This window comes from Oncorhynchus keta, chromosome 13 (assembly GCF_023373465.1).
Source record: "Oncorhynchus keta strain PuntledgeMale-10-30-2019 chromosome 13, Oket_V2, whole genome shotgun sequence".
Taxonomy (NCBI): domain Eukaryota; kingdom Metazoa; phylum Chordata; class Actinopteri; order Salmoniformes; family Salmonidae; genus Oncorhynchus; species Oncorhynchus keta.
The window spans coordinates 23,441,438-23,460,995 of record NC_068433.1 but is presented as its reverse complement, the minus strand read 5'-3'; the positions used below and the strand labels follow the sequence as shown (position 1 = coordinate 23,460,995).

At 45.5% G+C, this 19,558-nt stretch overlaps 3 protein-coding genes across 3 annotated transcripts; 1 reads left to right on the top strand and 2 right to left on the bottom strand.

The window, feature by feature from the left end:
• Nucleotides 1-2,012: 2,012 nt before the first annotated feature.
• si:ch211-212k18.5 (sal-like protein 4) lies at nt 2,013-9,184 on the bottom strand. Its single transcript, XM_035783700.2, has 3 exons — nt 8,835-9,184; nt 3,728-7,059; nt 2,013-3,513 (listed from the first exon to the last, which is right to left on the bottom strand). Exons 1-3 carry the CDS (start codon nt 8,908-8,910, stop codon nt 3,379-3,381), a joined length of 3,543 nt encoding a protein of 1,180 aa, XP_035639593.1. The 5' UTR covers nt 8,911-9,184; the 3' UTR covers nt 2,013-3,378.
• A 2,196-nt stretch (nt 9,185-11,380) lies between these two features.
• Nucleotides 11,381-13,663, top strand: LOC118392068 (E3 ubiquitin-protein ligase CCNB1IP1). Its single transcript, XM_035783699.2, has 5 exons — nt 11,381-11,493; nt 11,776-12,074; nt 12,360-12,506; nt 12,792-12,960; nt 13,203-13,663. The coding sequence occupies exons 2-5, from the start codon at nt 11,778-11,780 to the stop codon at nt 13,370-13,372; spliced, it is 783 nt and encodes a 260-aa protein (XP_035639592.1). The 5' UTR covers nt 11,381-11,493; nt 11,776-11,777; the 3' UTR covers nt 13,373-13,663.
• A 107-nt stretch (nt 13,664-13,770) lies between these two features.
• ttc5 (tetratricopeptide repeat domain 5) lies at nt 13,771-19,172 on the bottom strand. Its single transcript, XM_035783698.2, has 10 exons — nt 18,850-19,172; nt 17,570-17,702; nt 16,897-17,108; nt 16,128-16,272; nt 15,792-15,883; nt 15,583-15,639; nt 15,339-15,485; nt 14,885-15,099; nt 14,473-14,617; nt 13,771-14,185 (listed from the first exon to the last, which is right to left on the bottom strand). The coding sequence occupies exons 1-10, from the start codon at nt 18,910-18,912 to the stop codon at nt 14,066-14,068; spliced, it is 1,329 nt and encodes a 442-aa protein (XP_035639591.1). The 5' UTR covers nt 18,913-19,172; the 3' UTR covers nt 13,771-14,065.
• Nucleotides 19,173-19,558: the final 386 nt, after the last annotated feature.

Here is a 19,558-nt window from a genome sequence, read left to right as displayed (position 1 = left end):
TTTGCTACACACCTCCAATTCCTCAACTTTGGCAAATGAATGGTTTGAGAATTAAAGATTAAGATTTTGTTGTTCCAATTACTGAAATTTGACTTCTGCTTTTAACCCAACCCCGCTTTTGGAGAGGGTGCCCGACGATCTGTTGTTGTGGGGGGGTTGCGTGCCTTGCTCAAGGGCACAACGGTAGGTAAATGGTATCTATGATTTGATACCAGCAACACTCCAGTTGCCAGCTCACTTCCTGAAAGATTTTTTTCCATCAGACCCGGGATTCAAACTGGCAATCTTCCAGTTGCTAGCTTGTCTCTAAAACATTATTAGGTTTATTGTGGTATCTCTGCTTTTGTGTTGAGTCAGTGTTCATGATTGGCAGAACTTTGAACTTTGTTCTGGATGTAGTTAGATATTTAAATAATTAACATTAGTTTTGGAAAATTATTTTGAAACTTCATCCTGAAGTGATTCATGATCGTTGACAGTGGTGTAAAGTACTTAAGTAAAAATACTTTAAAGAACTATTTATGTCGTTTATTTGGGTATCTGTACTTGTATATTTATAATTTTGACAACTTTTTATTTTACTTCACTACATTCCTAAAGAAAATAATGTACTTTTTACACCCAAAAGTACTTGTTACATTTTGAATGCTTAGCAAGACAGGAAAATGGTCCAATTCAAGCACTTATCAAGATAACATGTGGTCATCCCTACTGCCTCTGATCTGGCGGACTCACTAAACACAAATGCATCATTTTTAAAGCGTTGGATTTGTGCCCCTGATTATCCATACAAGACAATGGTGCTGTCTGCTTTGCTTAATATAAGGAATTTGAAATTATTTATACTTTTAGTTTTGATACTTAAGTATATTTGAGCAATTACGTGTACTTTTAATACTTAACTATATTTAGAACCAAATACATTTAGACTTTTCTCAAGTAGTATTTTACTGGGCGACTTTTACTTGAGTAACTTTCTATTAAGGTATCTATACTTTTACTCAAGTATGAAAATTGGGCACTTTTTCCACCACTGATCATTGATGATACATCGATTAAAGGCAGATATTAGCTGTCCATTAACATTAATAAAGCATTCTCAACTGATCAATATCTATAGGTAGCCTATGTCATCAAAAGTTGATCAAGTAACCCCTCCACACTTGTGTGACAACTCCACACGTTTCCTCTCAAACCCAACCACCATCCCTGCATCCCTTCCCAACTCCGCGTGTTTGATTGAGACATGTCTCTGTCTCATTCCCAACGCATGTGGACAAACTTCTCACACATGGCTTCTTTTCAGCCCTTTGTCTCTTTCCCCTTTCTGCTCCCAAATTCCTCTCCTTGGTTACCGGTTGTCATGGTTTTAGGAGCCCCAGCTAGTGGGAAGGGTGGTTGGAGGATTAAGGCGGCCATTTTGGAGACAGCTGGCCCAGGTCTCTGTGTGTGCTGCCCCCTGTCCCGCTCACTGTCGCTTGGGGGGGGGCTATCATTGTGTAAGGATTAAAGCTTCCTATGTGTCAGACTATTACACTGGGAGGGGGAGGACAGAGAGAGAGGGAAAATGAAAGAGAAAATGAAAGAGGGTGAGTATGAAAGAGAGTATGACAGAGAGAAAGAAGGGGGGTGAGGGGGGCCTCTACAGCTGCACTTTCAATCACACAAGCACTGATTATCCCTTTCACACACACACAGGCACGCACGCACGCACACACACACACACCCCAGAACCACAGAGGAACTGAAACATACAAAAAGAAAGTGAGGCCAAAAAAGGCAGAATAAGTAGATGTCTATAGCGTCCAGTCAAAGGAACTGTGAGACAAACAGCCAGACATACAGAGCGGTGAGACAAACAGAGAGACAGAGCACACTCCGACATACAGAACATGTTGACATGCAAACAGAATACTTAAACAGATAGATGAATAGTCTGCGACCAGCTATACTGAGACAGACAGAGTGATAAACAATATACACAGACAGACAACCAAAAAGCCATGTTTTTACCATCAGAAGTATTTTATTTTCTGTTTTTGACATAAAAAAAATATGGGAAGCACGTGTTATCATCATAACTACAAAAAAAAACAATGGTTGGGAAAAAACATACGAAGGTAAAATAAAGTAGTAAAACTAAACTGATCTAATGTAGGACACAGAGCAGACAATTTCTGCAGGGCAGAAAACTTGAACTCTCAAGTGCTTTGAGAGAGAGAGAGGGAGAGGAGGTAAGAGGGAACAGCAGAGAGGGTGAGAGGGAAGAGGAGGAGAGAAAGGGAAGAGGAAAGAGGCAACAGACATGGAGGGATGAGGTTATCCATCTGACATAGTTCCTCCTGGTCCTCGGGAGGTTCAGTTGATTTATACACCAGTTTCTGCTATACTTCAACACCAGCCTGGTACCAAAACTTCACAACAGTGAAACATAACACAATCTATTTGGCTGTCAGGCTACTTCTGTATGTCCCTGTGCAGATATATCCAATAAATTATGGATAAACCAATTACAATCACTGATATAAGTAATCATTGTTCATTTCTCAGGTTCCTGCTGTATGGTCACTCACAACAGCAGGAACCAGGATTGCCAAAATACATTGTATATACAGACTGGTCAATGTAACGCTATCATGATCACCATCATAATCTCTTGTTTCAATGGATGTATAGACAGTAGTGTACACAGTCAGTGCAACTCCATTGAAACATCAGTACAGCAGCAAGACAGTTTAAAAAGTCAGTAGAAAAAAGAACTACACATAGTAACAGGTTTAATATATACAAGGAAACGGCCACTACTACGGTGGCCTGTTTTGGTATGGAGATCGTACCATAGATCCTAAAGAGTGAAAACACATTTTTCTCCTCCCACTTCATCCCCATTTTAAAATTCAAATGTGAATTTCATTCATATGTTTGACTAGAACTAGCAGCTCTCTAAAACATACATCCCTGCTCATCTATTCAATTGCGATCCAACACACATAACGACACGGGTTGCCGTTACACTACAAGACAATTCTGTGGTCAATAAGGCCTCGTTGTGTTCTTTGAGATAGTGATATCGTAACCATGCCGACTGAATTAAAACTTCACAACAATCTAACCTTCTACTATAGACAAAATAGACCCAACTGACTAGTACCAAAACTACACAGAATTAAAATCAATCATTCTAGAATCAATTCTAATTATATGAAGAAAATACATTCCCTTGTCAGGGCCTTAGAAAAAACTGACTGATGCCATTAAGCAGCCAATCATGTCTTTTTACTCAGTAGTGTCCACAGGTTTCTCTGCTTCCTTCCCAGATGCAGCAGTGATTGGCTGATTCTCTAAGGTAACACGTTTCTCAGGAGCTTTGGCCAATCGTTACTTTTCATCCTCCTTTCCATTTGCTGAGACCGAACTCGGATCCTCCGTAGTTTCATTGTCATTGGTCAGGGTGGCGGGAGGAGGAGTCTCAGTGGGAACGTTGGTCAACACAGGGTGTGTCTTCATGTGTCCCTGTTGATGGAAACAGAACATAACTTTAATTAGAATATATTTGCTAACATAACACAAACAAACACAGTAAAACAAAAGAAATAGAGTGATTTGCACCATACTATTTTAATTTTCCAACCTCAAGAATCAAAAGTTAGCTTCTGTCAAGTGTTCTGTATATCCATAAGAACATATGGTACTAATACATTCTATCCTTATCTTGTGCTTTTCAGACCTTTAATCCACTGCGACTGGCGTATGCCTTCCCACACAGGGTGCAGGAGTAGGGTTTGGAGGGCGTTGAGGCTGGGGTGGCTAGCTGGGAGGCCTCTGGTTCCTCTGGAGCCCTGTCACTCTCCTCTGTGGAGCTAGGGGTCTGCTTCTCTCTCTCAGGCCCCTCGACCGATGAGGTTTCTCCGGATGCTGTGCTCTCACTTGCCCCTTCAAGTGGGTCTGTCTCCCCTTCAGGACTGGGCTCCGGTGGGGTGATACTGGGGGACTGGGCTGGCTCTGAAGCTGCTTCAGGGCTGGCAGGAGGGGTGAGCGTGGGTGAAGGGTTGAGGGTGGCAGGGGATTTTGGGGTGGAATCAGATTCAGGACTGGAGATGAGTCCATCTGGAGAGTTAGTCTGGTTCACTGTGGTTGAGCCAGAGCCATTGATGAGCCCTCCTGACCTACTACCATCAGTATCCAAAGCTGGTCTAGAGACACAGAGGGCAAGAGGGATGTTTTCCTCCTCCTCTTCCTCACCATTCCCCACTGAGGCTGGCAAGGATGTCTTGGGTAGACTAATTGGGCTGGTGTTCGAAAGGTCAGCTGGGGAGTCTTGCAAGTCTTCCAGATAGGCTGCAGATGGGCCGGAGTCTGACTCAGATCTTTCCCCCAGGAGCATGGGGTCTTCTGGAGAGGGATTATGGGTCAGAGGTGGGCTAATGCTGTCTATGGAGGGCGAGGGTTCACACTCCCCCTCTATAGGTGGGCTCGGGTCAGCTGCCTGGGATTGCTTGGTAGCCGGACCTCCGAATTCTAAGCTGCTGACCAGCGAGTCAGGGTTAGAGATGGAGCTGGTCATTTTTAAAGCCAGGGGGTGCAGGCCTTGGAAGCTGGAGGGTTTGGATGGAGAGGCTGTGGTCATTTGGCCCAGATCTTCTTGGGTCATATCTGTACCTTCCTCCCCCTCTCCCCCTGGGGGTATCTGGCCCCCCAGGTGCATGCGGATGTGGTGCTGCAGCACCAGGGCATTGGTGAACTTGCGCGGGCACAGCGGGCAGGAGTTCTGGGTGCGGGCGTTGGGCGGGCGTGCACGGTGGGTGGCGAGGTGGGCCCTCAGGCTTCCTTTAGTGGAGAAGGAGCGTCCACACAGCTTACAGGGGAAGGGGCGTTCGCCCAGGTGGGTGGCCTGGTGGAGACTCAGGGCCCTGGGGCAGGAGAGCACCCGCAGGCACACCCCACACTGGTTAGGGGCCAGGGCGGGATTGTTGGATACAGGGAGACCCTGTCCCCGGCTGCTCACCATGGCCTCAGTGTTTGGGTTGGGGCCAAGGCCCAGGGCTGCCATCATCTCCCTGCGGTAGGCGCTGGAGCTTGTGGTCAGGTCGTGGCCGTGGGTTTCCCCGTTTGAGGAGCCGTCTGCTGGGCCGCAGGAGGAAAACTGGCCCCCGCCCTGGGGCTGCTTCTCCAACTTCTGGACCAGTCGCTGCAACTTGGAGGTGTCGGAGGTTTGAGTGAAGGAGGTGGTGGAGGAGGAGGACGGGGAGGACGTGGGGAGTTTAGGATAGGGAGGGAAGGGAAGCTGAGTGTGGGGGGAGGTGAGGTGGGAGGTAGAGGGGTGGGTCCCCGGGGGACGCAGGAGGGCGAGGTGGTGGGGCGAGGGTCCTCCGGGGAAAAGGATTTTGGGGAAGTGGGCCAGCTGGGAGTAGGGGGAGCCTGGGTGGAGGGCGGAGTGTGGAGGGGTGTTCTCATCAAACCTCTGCTGCTTCGCCCCTTTGAACTGGCCTCCCATGGAGGATGAGGATGATGACGGTAACACACTACCTGAGGCGCTGCCTGCTGCAGCAGAGGCCCTGTTCAGCTGTAAAAGGGAGTGAGCCGTGGACAACAGTGCCATATCCATACTGGGTGGCATAGGTATAGAGGAAGGGGAGGGGCGAGGAGATGCCCCGGAAAGGAAACCGAGCGCCATTCCCTCCGTCATTCCTTTCACGCCTCCGAACGGCGGCTCCTCGTCTTCTGCCCGGCGCTTCCTACGTCTCTGGCCGGTGTTGGCAGCGACGGGAGCAGGGCTGGGCTGCTCCAGAGCCGGGGGGAGAAGCGAGAGCGACAGCTCAGGGTTCTGCTCGCGGTGACGCAGGAAGTGGGCCTTGAGGTTCCCACGGGTGGTAAAGCGACTGAGGCAGACGGGACAATGGTAGGGCCTCTCACCCGTGTGGGAGCGCAGGTGGATCTGTAGCGAGGAATCACTGCTCAAGACCTTCCCACAAAACTTACAGGCATGCTGGGGACGTCCTGCTGAGGACAAGGACCCCAGGGAGGAGCTGGACTGCAGCAGGTGGTCCTGGGAGTGGCTGGAGGTGGGGAGGGGCGGCGTGGGGAAGCTGACCCCGTTGCTGTGGCCAAAGGGGGAGGTGTTGGAGGATTTCTCATGGAGATAGTGCGGGGGGAGACCCAGGGACAGAGGATGCATGGAGGAGACTATCGAGGAGCTCCAAGTGGTGGAGGAAGAGGATGAGGGTGAGGTAGAGGAGTTTGGGGCTCTGCTCCCATTAGTGTGAGAGGAGAGGCTGGGCTTGGACACAGTGAGCTGGGGGAGGAGGGAGGGGAGGCCGGCCAGGAGAGGGGAGGCTGAGGATTTGACAGGGGCAGAGCAGGGATGATGTGGGGGGGAGGGGGATCCTGCTGTAGGTATTTGGTTCTTCTCTCCACTACCAGCCTGGGAGGTGTCTTGGGTATAGATGGCCCCTCCTAACCGGAGGACATGCCTACAGATCTCCTCAGTCATCTGCATCTGGTGGATCTGCCTCTGCTGCAGCACCCTCAGCTCCTCCAGGAGCACAGCCAGGGTCGGTGGCACCTGGATCTGGCCTAGCCCTGGCACCAGGGGGCTGGAGCCATTCTGATGCCCAGGACTGGTGCTCTCCCGGCGGGGAGGGAGGCTAGACGAGGAGGAGGACAAGGAGGAGGTAGTGATGGTGGCAGAGCTGCCCATCTGTGGTGAGGTCATAGTGGCATGGGAGTGGGCCTGATGGGAGAGGGGGTGGCCCGATGTCTGATTGAGGTTGAGTGGCAGGGATTGGGTCTGGGAGGATAATGAGGGGTGAGGGAAGTCTGGAGAGAGGGATGAGTGGGTGTTGGGAAGAGAGGTGGTGTAGGGGGCGATGTGGCTGGGCCAGTGGGGCGGCGGAGAGCTTTCGCTGGGGAGGGAGGGCGCATGGAGACCCCCGGGGGATGGCCGCGGGGCCAGGGGGGGCTGTCGGCCTTCGAGCGAGGTGGGGGAGGACGAGGAGGACCCAGATGAGGTCAGTTCTGAGCCCAGAGACATGGACGGTGACTTTGCTGACAGCTGGTCATCTATGGACAGAGAGAAACAGAAGGATTAGGACTGGTACCTTTTCATCCCTTTATTCAACCAAATGAAAAGTTCAGTTTCATGATCAAATTGTTGATGTTAAGTCCTCATAAGAACCATGAAAGACAGGGTGCGAGCCTTATTCTTTATGGAAGTGAAGTGGGAGCTCAAAGTAAGTCTATAAGTCCTAACTTTTAACTGTAATCATCGATTACAACAATTGCTAATGTTTCCATATTAAATTCAAGCTTAAAGCTTCAGTCTTCTCATGTAAAGCAATGCATTAGCAAATATTGATATAGTAGTCTACAAACATGCCGAGAGTCACAGTCTTGCCCCTTACATTATCTTGTCTTCTGTCCACTCTATTTCTTTCCTGAGGAAAACTCTCCAAACATCTTCTGAGAACACAAACCACCGTGTTGCTATGGCAACACATTTAAAAGGACAATGGCCATAGCCAAGAAAACCCATAACCCCTTCTAACCCGCCCCTCACTCCAGCAGTTCACGTCTTTCATCTCCCTATTCACCCTTCCCCCCTGACGTCACATCAGGGGTCAGAGGTCGGGACACGCTAAGAGATCTGGGCACTGTCCAGAGGCTCGTGATTGGTCTGCTCCTCAGATCTTTAGAGCTCTGGGGTCAAATTCTTTCAGAATCTTGAGCACAGAGTGAGAAAGAGAGAGAAACAAAAGAAGAGGGGGGACAATGGAAAGACAAACTAACTATTCCCTCCTAGAGGGATAGTGATGTATTAATGACTGTACTACTGCTGCCAAATAGCCCGCCTTGGTTCTTTTCGCAGAATTAAAGGTGTTCAAAACCAGTCCCTTGGAAACAAGTTCCTTGCTGTGGAAATGTACCTGCAGAAGTTCTAAGTACGAAGTCATTCGTATTTTTAAGGTGTGTTTGTGCAGCAAATGCAATTCAATTGAAGGTACATGCACTCTGCATTCTACCCCCTTTGAATTTTACACACTGAGCACCCCCCAACTGGGTAGGTGTATACAGTCAATAGAATTGGGGGTAGAGAGGGAAGCATTCAGCAGTGAGCATTCAGGGGGGCAAGGAGGAAATGAAACATGAGGGAGAAAAGCATGGAGAGAAGAAGAGAATGCGGAGAGAGATTAATCTTTACCAAAAAGACCCCTCCTCCACCCACGGATCCAGCCTCATTGTTGGTGGATAAGGAGACTTTCCTCTAAGTAATGAAAGACCTCCAGTAGTCATTCTGAACAGACTGCTAGTTTCCTGGAGGACTAAGCATCACAGGAAAATGGCCACAGATGGATGTTACCATCCAGATCACAGGGACAAGTTGGAGCTCATACCTGGACCTCTACCCTACTGGGGCCCATTGCAGAGCCAAAGCAGACTGAGCAATCCACCAAACTCTCATTTATTGCAAGAGGCAATGGCTTTTTGTAAATATAAAATATGCAAACATAAAACACAGACATACACAGATCAAGTTATGATTATTGATCACCTGAGTAAAACGACTTTCTAGATGTGAAAGGAAATATGTGAGGAGGAATTGACATATATAAAGTACATCTATATTCAAATAAACAACCTGTAACTTTAGGGATTTTAAATCATGTTTCTCCACCTTATTTAACGTTACCTTATTAAACCCGATTGATCACCATTATAGTTGTAAATTACAACCTGTAACTTTAGTCGTTGCTTCATTCATTCATAGAACTATAGGGAATATCATAGGAATAAAAACATACGCATGCCTTAGAATACCCATAATAAACTTTTCTCACCGTGCGATAGTAACCGCGTGCCCCCCGGGTCCGAGTTAACGAGCTGCTGGGGTCGCTTCTGCTTCCGGCGTGACATGATTCACGAGGAGACGGAAAGAAAGGGGGCATCAGCCGATTAAACAGCACTGGCCACTTTAACCACTTGTAGGCTTCGAGTTCCAGAATCGGTCAAAACTCAAATTTCAGGAAAATGTGAATGTCCAGTCTGTATCTAGATGACGTTATCGAATGTTTATCCCTTGCACGTAAGAAAACAAAGAGAGGTAGAAATAGAAATCCGTATCAACGCACCGTGTCATATGAGGCTGCGGTTAGTGCGTGTGGCTGTTTTTCTAAAATCGTCTCTCGCTCTCCAAACTTGCCCAATTTGTGGCGCCCCCACCCCCGCTCCCTTGCATACACATAGCCTACGCAGGCACACATAATAACATGCACACACACACATACAATCTCTTCGTGCTCCTCACTGCTATTTGCATTTCAATGGCGCGGAACACCGACTCCCTGGTTTTCCCTTTTCTCTCTGTATTCCCTTCACGCCATCACTAAACTCTCAATCAAATATCATCATAAGGGTGTTCAAATCCACATGAATAAATCAAATATATGACTTTACTTGTTGCATGCTGTTTGAACCTATTCAGCTACAATTTATTGACGAACTTTGAAATGCTGCCTAGTTTCATGGACCATTATTTTGGCACAACATTTGGAGGAATTAAGTGATAGCAAATGTTTGTACTAGCCTTTGTAAACAAGTTAATAAATAACCAAATCAGAATCCTTATCAAACACACGAAATACTGATTCTATTTGTGGTAGCTAAATTATACTAGTTTACTCTACAAGTGGTCAAGAGACTGGGAAATAATAATAGCCTTATCATTGCAATGTAGGTAATCATTATGTGCTAATTATTCACGGAGAGGGCAAGAGGGATCATATAGGCCAACCGTTGCAGAATGAATGAGCACATTTGCACACAGATTTACATATGGCTAATTATCAACAAAGAGGTGGTGTGAGACTGTTGAAGCAGCTCCATCCATTCCGCATCAGAACATGCATGTGTTCCATTCCATGTCACTCTACACACTGACCCCCCTTCTACCAGTGTCCTGGTGCGCAGGCAGAGCTTTATTTAAAAGGCAAAGAATAGATGGGAATCTACGACAATGGCGCACTGGACACAGTTGAGTGAGCACCTCTTCTCTCTCACTATGAACCCCCGGATCCAGTGCTGCTCCAGCACAATGCCCTCTTTCACCCCCCGCCTTTACTCCTGTACCACGTGGAGGAGGGATAAAAAAAAAGAGAGAGAGAGAGAGAGAGAAAAGGGACCCTTTTTAAGTAGGTGTCTCGCATACATGTCCCACTCAATACATGGTGGACAGGAATGAAAAAGCAAAAGGCTGGTTAAATGGAACCAAAATAATTAATCTCACCTCATTTGTTCACATCGTATATAGACTTGTTTCTACTGTATTATTAACTGTATGTTTGTTTTACTCCATGTGTAACTCTGTGTCGTTGTATGTGTCGAACTGCTTTGCTTTATCTTGGCCAGGTCGCAATTGTAAATGAGAACTTGTTCTCAACTTGCCTACCTAGTTAAATAAAGGTGAAAAAAAATAAATACAAATAAAAATAGCATGGTAAATACAATGATTGTACAAAGATGTGTGAGGATTAAACCAATGACAAGTAAATAAAAAGCATAGCATCAACCTGTATAAAAAAAAATAATAAAGTATTCCAAAAATGAATAGGCAAAACGTTACCAAAACTTTCACTAGTAAAAATGGATGCCCTTTCAAATCACATGTTATTTGTCACATGCACCGAATAAAACAGGTGTAAACCTCAAATCAAATCAAATCAAATCAAATCAAATTTTATTTGTCACATACACATGGTTAGCAGATGTTAAATGCGAGTGTAGCGAAATGCTTGTGCTTCTAGTTCCGACAATGCAGTGATAACCAACAAGTAATCTAACTAACAATTCCAAAACTACTGTCTTGTACACAGTGTAAGGGGATAAGGAATATGTACATAAGGATATATGAATGAGTGATGGTACAGAGCAGCATACAGTAGATGGTATCGAGTACAGTATATACATATGAGATGAGTGTGTAGACAAAGTAAACAAAGTGGCATAGTTAAAGTGGCTAGTGATACATGTGTTACATAAGGATGCAGTCGATGATGTAGAGTACAGTATATACATATGCATATGAGATGAATAATGTAGGGTAAGTAACATTATATAAGGTAGCATTGTTTAAAGTGGCTAGTGATATATTTACATAATTCCCATCAAAAAACCTTACAATAATACAATGCTTACTACAAGCCCTTTACAAACAATGCATTATTTTACCAACAACGCAGAACTCTATAAAACGTGTAATTATCCTTCCTTGTTATTATTAAGGAATATATTTAACTTTAGTTTTGACTACATAAGTCAATGAGTAATACCTATTTTATTACGTCTATAATAAAGGACTTATTTGATTTGTCCCTTGACATTTCTAGCAAGCCAATCAGAATTTTCATTCGAGCCCGCTTCAAAGACATGTACTGTAGCTAGCTATTAAACCTTTAGCATCAAAACATTCCTCAAACGTCCTACTTTTGCCCAATTAAACAGGCACGTTTGTTGAACCCATTGAGTATCGTACACAGCTACATTTTTATGGAGTTGTAGCTAGCCACTAATTTCAGAAAGAAATGTTAGAACTAACGTTACAGGTATTTGTAGTAGCAGTATGACAGTTAGCTAGCATGCTAGTATGCTAAGGATGGCAGAGGTTGGATGTTGCATACCTTGTATTGAGACGCGTTACATCATCAACGAAACTTTACATCATCAACTTATGTGTGTGAAGTGAGTGTCTGTGAAGTTTCACCAAGTTGTTCTTGTCCCCGACAGCCATGTCTATGTGCGACGACACTCTGCTCTGCAACTACCCAAAGTGTCGGGCGAAGCTGTGTGGGTTCGCCTGGGTCACAGCTTGCTCTCACGCCTTCTGTGACCAACATGGATCCGGAGAGTTCAGCCGCTCCCCGGCAATATGCCCGGCCTGCTCCTCTGCACTCTCGGGAAAGCTGGACATCGTGCGCACTGAGCTGTCGCCATCTGAGGAGTACAAGGCCATGGTGTTGGCGGGACTGAGGCCAGAGACAGTACTGGACATAAGCGCCCGTGCCCTGGCTTTCTGGACTTACCAGGTATGTCAGTGTGTTGCCTATGACATTCACAGTATGTAATTACTCCATAGTTTATCTCAGGCCTGGTCCAGGAGACCCTCCGGGTATGCAGGCTTTTGTTCCAGCCTGGTACTAACACACTTGATTCTACTGATCAAACCAAGCCTGCACACCCTGTGGGTCCCCAGGACAAGGGATGAAGGGCACAATTCAAGAAATGGGAGTGTCAAATCTATCTTATACCATTACCTTCTCATGGTGTGTGTGCTTGTGTCCGACATGCGTGTGCATGTGTGTGTGTTTCAGGTGCACCAGGAGCGTATGTTCCAGGAGTACAGTCTGTCCCGGGCCGAGGGTCAGGTGAAACAGATGGAGAAGGTGCTGACCCAGCAGAACCAGAGCAGAGAGCTGGAGCTCAATGCCATGAGAGGGGAGGTCACCTCACTGAAGAAGGTACCACCTTTACGTCACATCAGACCCTGGAGTGGGGAAGCTTAGTCTCCTATTGGGTGCAGGCTTTTGCTCCATTTGCTCACTAACACCTGATTCAACTCATCACAATTAGTGCTGCTCGGCCAGAACATATGCCTTGCACCCAGCAACCCACTGTGGCCCTTCACCACCCGAAATGAATGCTCAGCCCTAACCATAACCCAATCACTTTTATTTAGCCTTATTATATACTCTACCTCGTTATCGCCCTCCATCTCCTTGGTATCCCTTTCTCGTCTCTTTCAGGTGATGGAGGAGTACAAGAGGAAGTACAGTGAGGTGTCAGAGCGTCTGATGGAGAGGAACAGACAGTACCAGAAGCTACAGGGGCTCTATGACTCGCTGAGGCTACGCAACATGGTGGTGGGGGACAGAGAGGCACCACGCCAGCCAGGACCCCCGGAGTTCAACACAGGTTAGAGAGGGAGTAGGGTCTGAATCCTGATTAGAGACACATCTTGGAGTTCTGTCTGTGTAAAATAACGTATGTCATTAGGAATTTGCTTGAAAGTTTGAGTTCAGCTTGCTTGTCTCAACTCAGGACTTCCCCATAGGATTGGTTAAAAACAAGGATTGCAAGGATTGGTTAAAAACAAAACTTATAAAAGAGGCAGAGAATACCAGGTTTGGAGATTCAACCCCCTGCCTGTTTCCCAGGGGTGGTCAGGCAGCCCTCTCCCCGAGGGAGTCCTCACTTCCTGGGCATGGGCCCTGAGGGGGACAGCCGCCTTTTCTCCTCCCTGGAGCCCGATGCTGGAGCCAAGACCTTCTTCCAGTTCAGCTCTCCTGCCAGAGACAGGGGCCGGGCCTTACTCAAGAAATACTGAGACTAGAATTCCAATTCTAGAACTCCAGGATTAGAATGAATAGAATAATTGTGTCTGACTGAGGCAACGCTGGTTGGGTACCTGGCTGCTGGATCAATGACAGCAATATCATAGTGTAGACTGTCAGGTTATCTAAGGATGTTTTGATATTCATATTGTAGTTGCCTTTTTCTTACCCGAAGTTACTATATCTTAACAAAATGCTCTGATACAACATTTATGTTTGCATTGCACTTATTTTGTCAATAAAATTCAGCATGACCATTGTAAGAAAGGTGTATGTTATTCTACTAAAATGTTATTTTTCACTGAAAGGTTTGATTACCTTCCAGTGAAAGAGGATCAACCATATAAAGCATGCATGTGAAATCATGTCCACATTGGAGAAAGACACAATATTTGGGGAATGGGGATGTTTGTTTTAATGTCTTGAACACATAAGCCTGACACCATTGTCATCGCAATGAATTATCATATTGTAGGCAGTCATTCACAAAATCCCCCAGCCTCCCTCCCACAAAATACAAAAAAAAGAAGAAATATTTATAAATATGTACAAACAGTATTCCTAAAGACTAACATAACAAGGATCTACTATTTACAAAACTCACACATGAAAACATTTTGAGGGGAAAAAAAAAAAACAGGCACTCGCTCATCATGCTTCTTTCCTCCGCCGACCTCCTCCTCCTCTCATTCACTCTGGGGCTTGTAACTGACAGAGGCTGCAGTCTGAGCCTGGACATTCTGTCTCTTGCCATTGACGATGAGGAGTAGGGGAGAGTCCACTCGTATACTGCGGAAATCAAACGTCTGCAGGAGGCACAGGGGAGAAGAGAGAATAGATCAGAGAATCAGAAATGTTGCGAGTATCAATAATTGCGTTTGTTAATGTAACATCATACCTAATACAGAGAGGATTTGCATCTTTGGACAGTGCAATCACAGTTTGTATTCTAGTCAGATGCTTTGTGTATGTTTATAGCACAAGTACTGCATGTTGTTGTTGTTGACACCGACCTGTTTTCACAATGTTATAACATTCCTATCACAAGTTGTGTGCAGTGGTCCATGTTAGCTGGAGAGAGAGAGAGACTGACCTGGTCCTTGTGGGCTACACTGTGGCGTTTGACATGGGGCTCTGGGATGACCACTGAGTCGCCAATCAGAACACCCCAACTGTCTGCCGTGTTATAAACCATGATCACGCAGCAGGTCTCCTCACTGTCCACCATGCCAAACGTACTGGGAGAGAGACAGAGACAGTCACATTACTGTCTATCCACCATAGAGAATGTACAGTAAGAGGACAACTCATCATAAAACTTCATGTTCAACCAAGGGAATGCACTGTATGGTATGGAGAAAAACATTCAGAATTAAGCAAAAGGACACAAAATGCTATCTATCATTATTTAAATGCATAAAGAAACATGTATGCAAACAGATACACAAAGTGCACAGCAGGTCCCACATTACAGATAGCATTCTATCACTAGAAGGTAGACTCACAAGGCCATGCGTCCCTCGGAGGCCAGGCTGAACACCACCTTGCCCAGGGCAGCCACCCCAGTGTTGTGGCCGTGTGTCAAGGCAGACAGGTTGCGGGGCTCCAGGCTCCCAACGCGGCCTGCGGGGGAGCGGAACTGAGGGGAGGAGCACGGCCCCAGGGCCGACGTGCTGAGGTTGGAGAGCATTGTCCGCAGGCGCCGGGCCTTCACCTTCCCCTGTAGGGGTGAAAGAGTAGCAGACTAACAAGTGAGAAAGAATAGTACTCTGCCACCACCTACTGGTGATTTATAACAACTTCCTTTGCATCGGTGAATGGTAATAAGAAATGCGTTTGTATTTATTTATTGAGTTTATATCCTAGACAGATCCCATGAACTGCTGATAGATGTAGTTTGGAGACTGATGTGCCCTGTGCAGTTTATCTATGAGAATGTGGGTGGTTCTCCTGTCCTACCTTGTTCTCTGTGAGTGATGTGAGTTTCTCCAGGTATTCCATCAGCTGCCTCTCCCTCTCTGGAGGCTCCTCCCATGCGGGGTCCAGTGCCGCAGCCCGGCTGTACCCCCCCAGCGCAGACCCAAACATCTCCTCATACTGGAACAGCTGAAGGAGGGGACACAATCATGCATTTTTCTGATGTAATTCATGTCTCACATGCCGAGTGTAACAATCATATCAGAATATGTAAACAATGTGTTACCGTGGCTCTGTTGAAGTGTAGATCAGGGTTGGCGGTTTCTGTTCGGTCCACTTTCTCCTGAGAGAGAGAACAGAGAGGAAAGGAATTATATAGTGTTGCTGAACAACGATTATTGCCCGAGAATTAAATTGACTTGCCCATACTGTCCAGTCAGGCTTTTGTAAAAAAACAACCCAGTTTGGTGTGCGTGTGTGGACATAATAACTCACAGCCTGTGCATAGGCACTCAGAGCCTGTTGAGACATCTGTGGATTCTGTCCGCAGGTGAAGAACAGGGAGATGTAGGCATTTCCTAGGATGTCTGTCAAAAAAATGCCAATAACTCAATGTTCCACTCATATTCAGCACTTCTTCTCATACCAGTCATTTACATAAACTGCTGATCTTTTATCCTCTCTTTTGAGAACGTGAATTACAGCCAAAATCATTTCCCACCATGCTTAGACCCATCCACATCTCCAACGTATGTAACTGTACCCATACTCCACCCCAGTAACCCCATGTGAAATGTGAATATCTGTTATGAGACTACCCATCATACTCACACCAGGAGGTGCCGTCGGTGACGTCCAGCTGTACAGCCTGCCTGGCCATGTCCACACTCTCCAGGACCCTCTTCCCCTGCTCATCAACGCCCGGTAGCTGCCTCAGCACCATGGACAGACTGCGCAGAGACACCTTGTTCTTTTTCTGGGAGGGAGGGAGAAAATATATGTGATGAGGATAATCCAGGTAAAACCAGGAAATCCACAGCCTGTGTGGTGCAGCACAATTATTCCAGATTTGGAATGGGTTCCAATCCGGCACACTGCCCTTTGACTCTTCCTCTATAGTGCCCATCTTTCCATCACTGTACTCTCTCTTCAATAAAGCAAAAATAATATTGCCCAACTCCTTAAAAAAATATTATAAATGGATATTGGTTTGGGGGTAGGTCAATGTAAATGATTTAGGAATAGAGGATAAAAGAGACATTTGTGAACAAAAGATGTGAAGTTAAAAAGAAAGAGAGAGACAAAGAAAGGTGGAAACAATGGGAGAGGAAGAGCTATGGCTTGGAAGGCTGAGAGAAACAGCTGTTGTTTGTGTAGGACTAAGGCTATAACCAGTGTTGCACACTTTACATGCATTCTATTCATGTTATCCTCTCAGCAAGGCTCTACTGAATACTTTGTTCTCAACACAATAACAGTACCACGACACTGACATCACTCTCTCCAGTTAACCTCAAGAGCTGTGCAATTCCTGCGGTCTATAAATTAAATAACGCGCAGCTACGCAAATAAAATGTATAACTACTGTATTGTTGCTAACCTGCTGCAGGGCTCCAGTGAAACAAGTCTTGGCGGTGGTCAGGTCTCCTTTCTTCCAGTACTGCTCCCCCAGGATATTCCAGCCCTCCACCAGCCCAGGTTCCAGCTTCACAGCCCTGGACAGGCACTCCTCGGCGGTGGTGCTAAACTCTGGTGCCACCCCCAGGCAGCGGCCCCGCAGCAGCAGGAACTCAGCGCTGTGCTTATACGACTCTGAAGAAGACAGAGAGATTATTCTGTAGTCAATTGAATTATTCTGTAGTCAATTGAATTATTTTGTGTTTGAAGATGTAACCCCACATATTAGATATCAAATGGAGGCAAAGCTCAACTCAGTCAGCACTGTGCTTATGTAACCTCGTCCCCAGGCTCAATTGCTACTGTATGAGAGAGCTGGCTGGTGGACGACAACAGCGCTTATAAGACTAGATGAGATGGCTGGACACAAATAGTCTTAGTTATGTAAGTCATTAATGAATACATAATGCATAAAGACACCACTCTCCAGTCAGGCAAGTGTGAGTACTGAATAGTGCAGTAAAATATATGTGTAGCTAAACATTGAAATGCAAAATGGATACAAAGCTATCATGCAAAATGTCAGTATATTATTTTTTTTACATGTGTAGTTACTAAATGACAGCACACCTTCCTTTTCTGTTCTGTCATCTCACCTTCTTTCTCCCTAAGCTTCGTTAGAGTCTTCTCCATCTCCTGTGTCACATCACTCTGTTTCCTCCCTGCATCCTCCACACTGTGAGTCTCAAAGTAATGATCCCGAAAATGATACAACTCATCCACTAGTTCCTGACCCAGAAACAGAGATGGAAACTGGTATTGATACCATGGTATTGATACCAGAGAAAGAAACTAGATGCATGATTAGAGGCAGATGATGATGCAAGAATATGATTTTGCAATGTGTTGCTGAATAGGACTGGACTGCAAATGTACTTGATGAGGCTAGGATCCTTGCATGAGTGGGTGCATATGCATGCTCATTGGCAATGAGGGATCCATTACATTACACATGAGAGTTATTGGAAGAAGGCGTCTTCTGTAAGAGTGAGTTTTATTAAGAGCCCCGACGAACATCAACATGCATGTTGGGTTTTAAAAGCAAAGGACCGTATCAGTGAGAAAGTTTTCATTGATACACACCTTTATAGGGTTAGTGTTCCCACAGATCGGATATCCATGTTACAGTAGACAGACAGAAGACAGAGGAACAACCTGTGCTAATTAGCTATTTGGCATGCCCCCGAACACCTGTGTAATGGAAGAAGGCCGCCAGAAATGTGTTGTCACTGAAAAATACTGTCGGCTACAACTGTGATAAAGCCGGTTAAAACATCGATATGAAAGTAAAAGGGCTTTATGTTTCTAACACTGTATCACAATTTAGAATCGATTCACGTTAAGATTGAGTATTTGGTTGCTTTATCTGCCAGATGCAGTATCAATATAAGGTCCTGACCTTATGAAGTAAAGATAGTCTCTTTAAAAAATACACCTTGGTCTATGAGGTATGATGACGCAGCAAGTTTAGCTAGCTCATTTATTTGGCTGCATCATGGCTAGCTGTCTAACGTTAGCAAATGGAGAGAGATTGTAACTAAGAACGATGCACACCATCCAAAGCTAGCTAGCTAACGTTAACTAGCTAACTGAGGAGCTTGATGCATAAACATATAGAGAAAAATTACGGCTCGGGAGATTTAGAGACAACCAACTCGGGATAGCTAAAAACCAACCACAAACAGATTTTGGTAGATTAATGACCGTCGGTGTCAGTTGTTATAGTAACGAATCTGGAGGAGAGCGAACTAGCTACCATCAAAGGGAAGATGTTATCTGTCTAACTTTAGACAAGAACTTCATTAAAATAGTCAGGTTAAGAAACCTCATGACAATATATTACATGTAGGGATTATAGCATTATCTTTTGCAATACCTTTAAAATCTGTAGGTCATCTTTCTCAGCCGCAGGATCACCATCCTTATCCACTTCCGCCATCTTTCCCTGGTGGATGTTGGAAGAATTCAAGAAAACTCAATTGAAAACACAGCACCTGCTGGCCTTAGAGGGGTCAGCAGTAGGAGAATATTACCATATTCGTTGCTAAACAACTCTTATTTAGTGAATGTACTAAATCGAAGTTTGTATTATTATTATTTATTTTACCGCAGACTGCTAACTAATGAACTATCTAAAATTGGATAGTTGTTGAACAATAGACATTAAAACAAGCATTTCGCCGGAAGTGTCCCCTTTCGAACCGGAAATGTGTCCGTTTCCAAAACACATCCGTCTTCTGCTCATTTTAACAAATCTATTTATTTTAAATAGCCACGACCTAACATAACCTAAACATATTATTTCAACTACTTCTGCGAGGTGAAAAATCCTACTTGCAATAAAATCGTATGATTTCAAAAAAAGTTACCTGTTAGATGTTCCTCCAACAAGAGGGAACAATTCATGTATTGTTGTTGCGGTGTCCATACATAGCTATTGGTCCACATTATCCCGCTAAACTAAACGAGCCTGTACACTTGATAGCGGTAAATCGCCGCGTGCCGCTTAGGTCGCCCATTTCGCTTGTGGTGGTAGCAAGTTCAATTGTGCGTCAAAAATTCAGCATTGCAAGTTTGTATGAAGG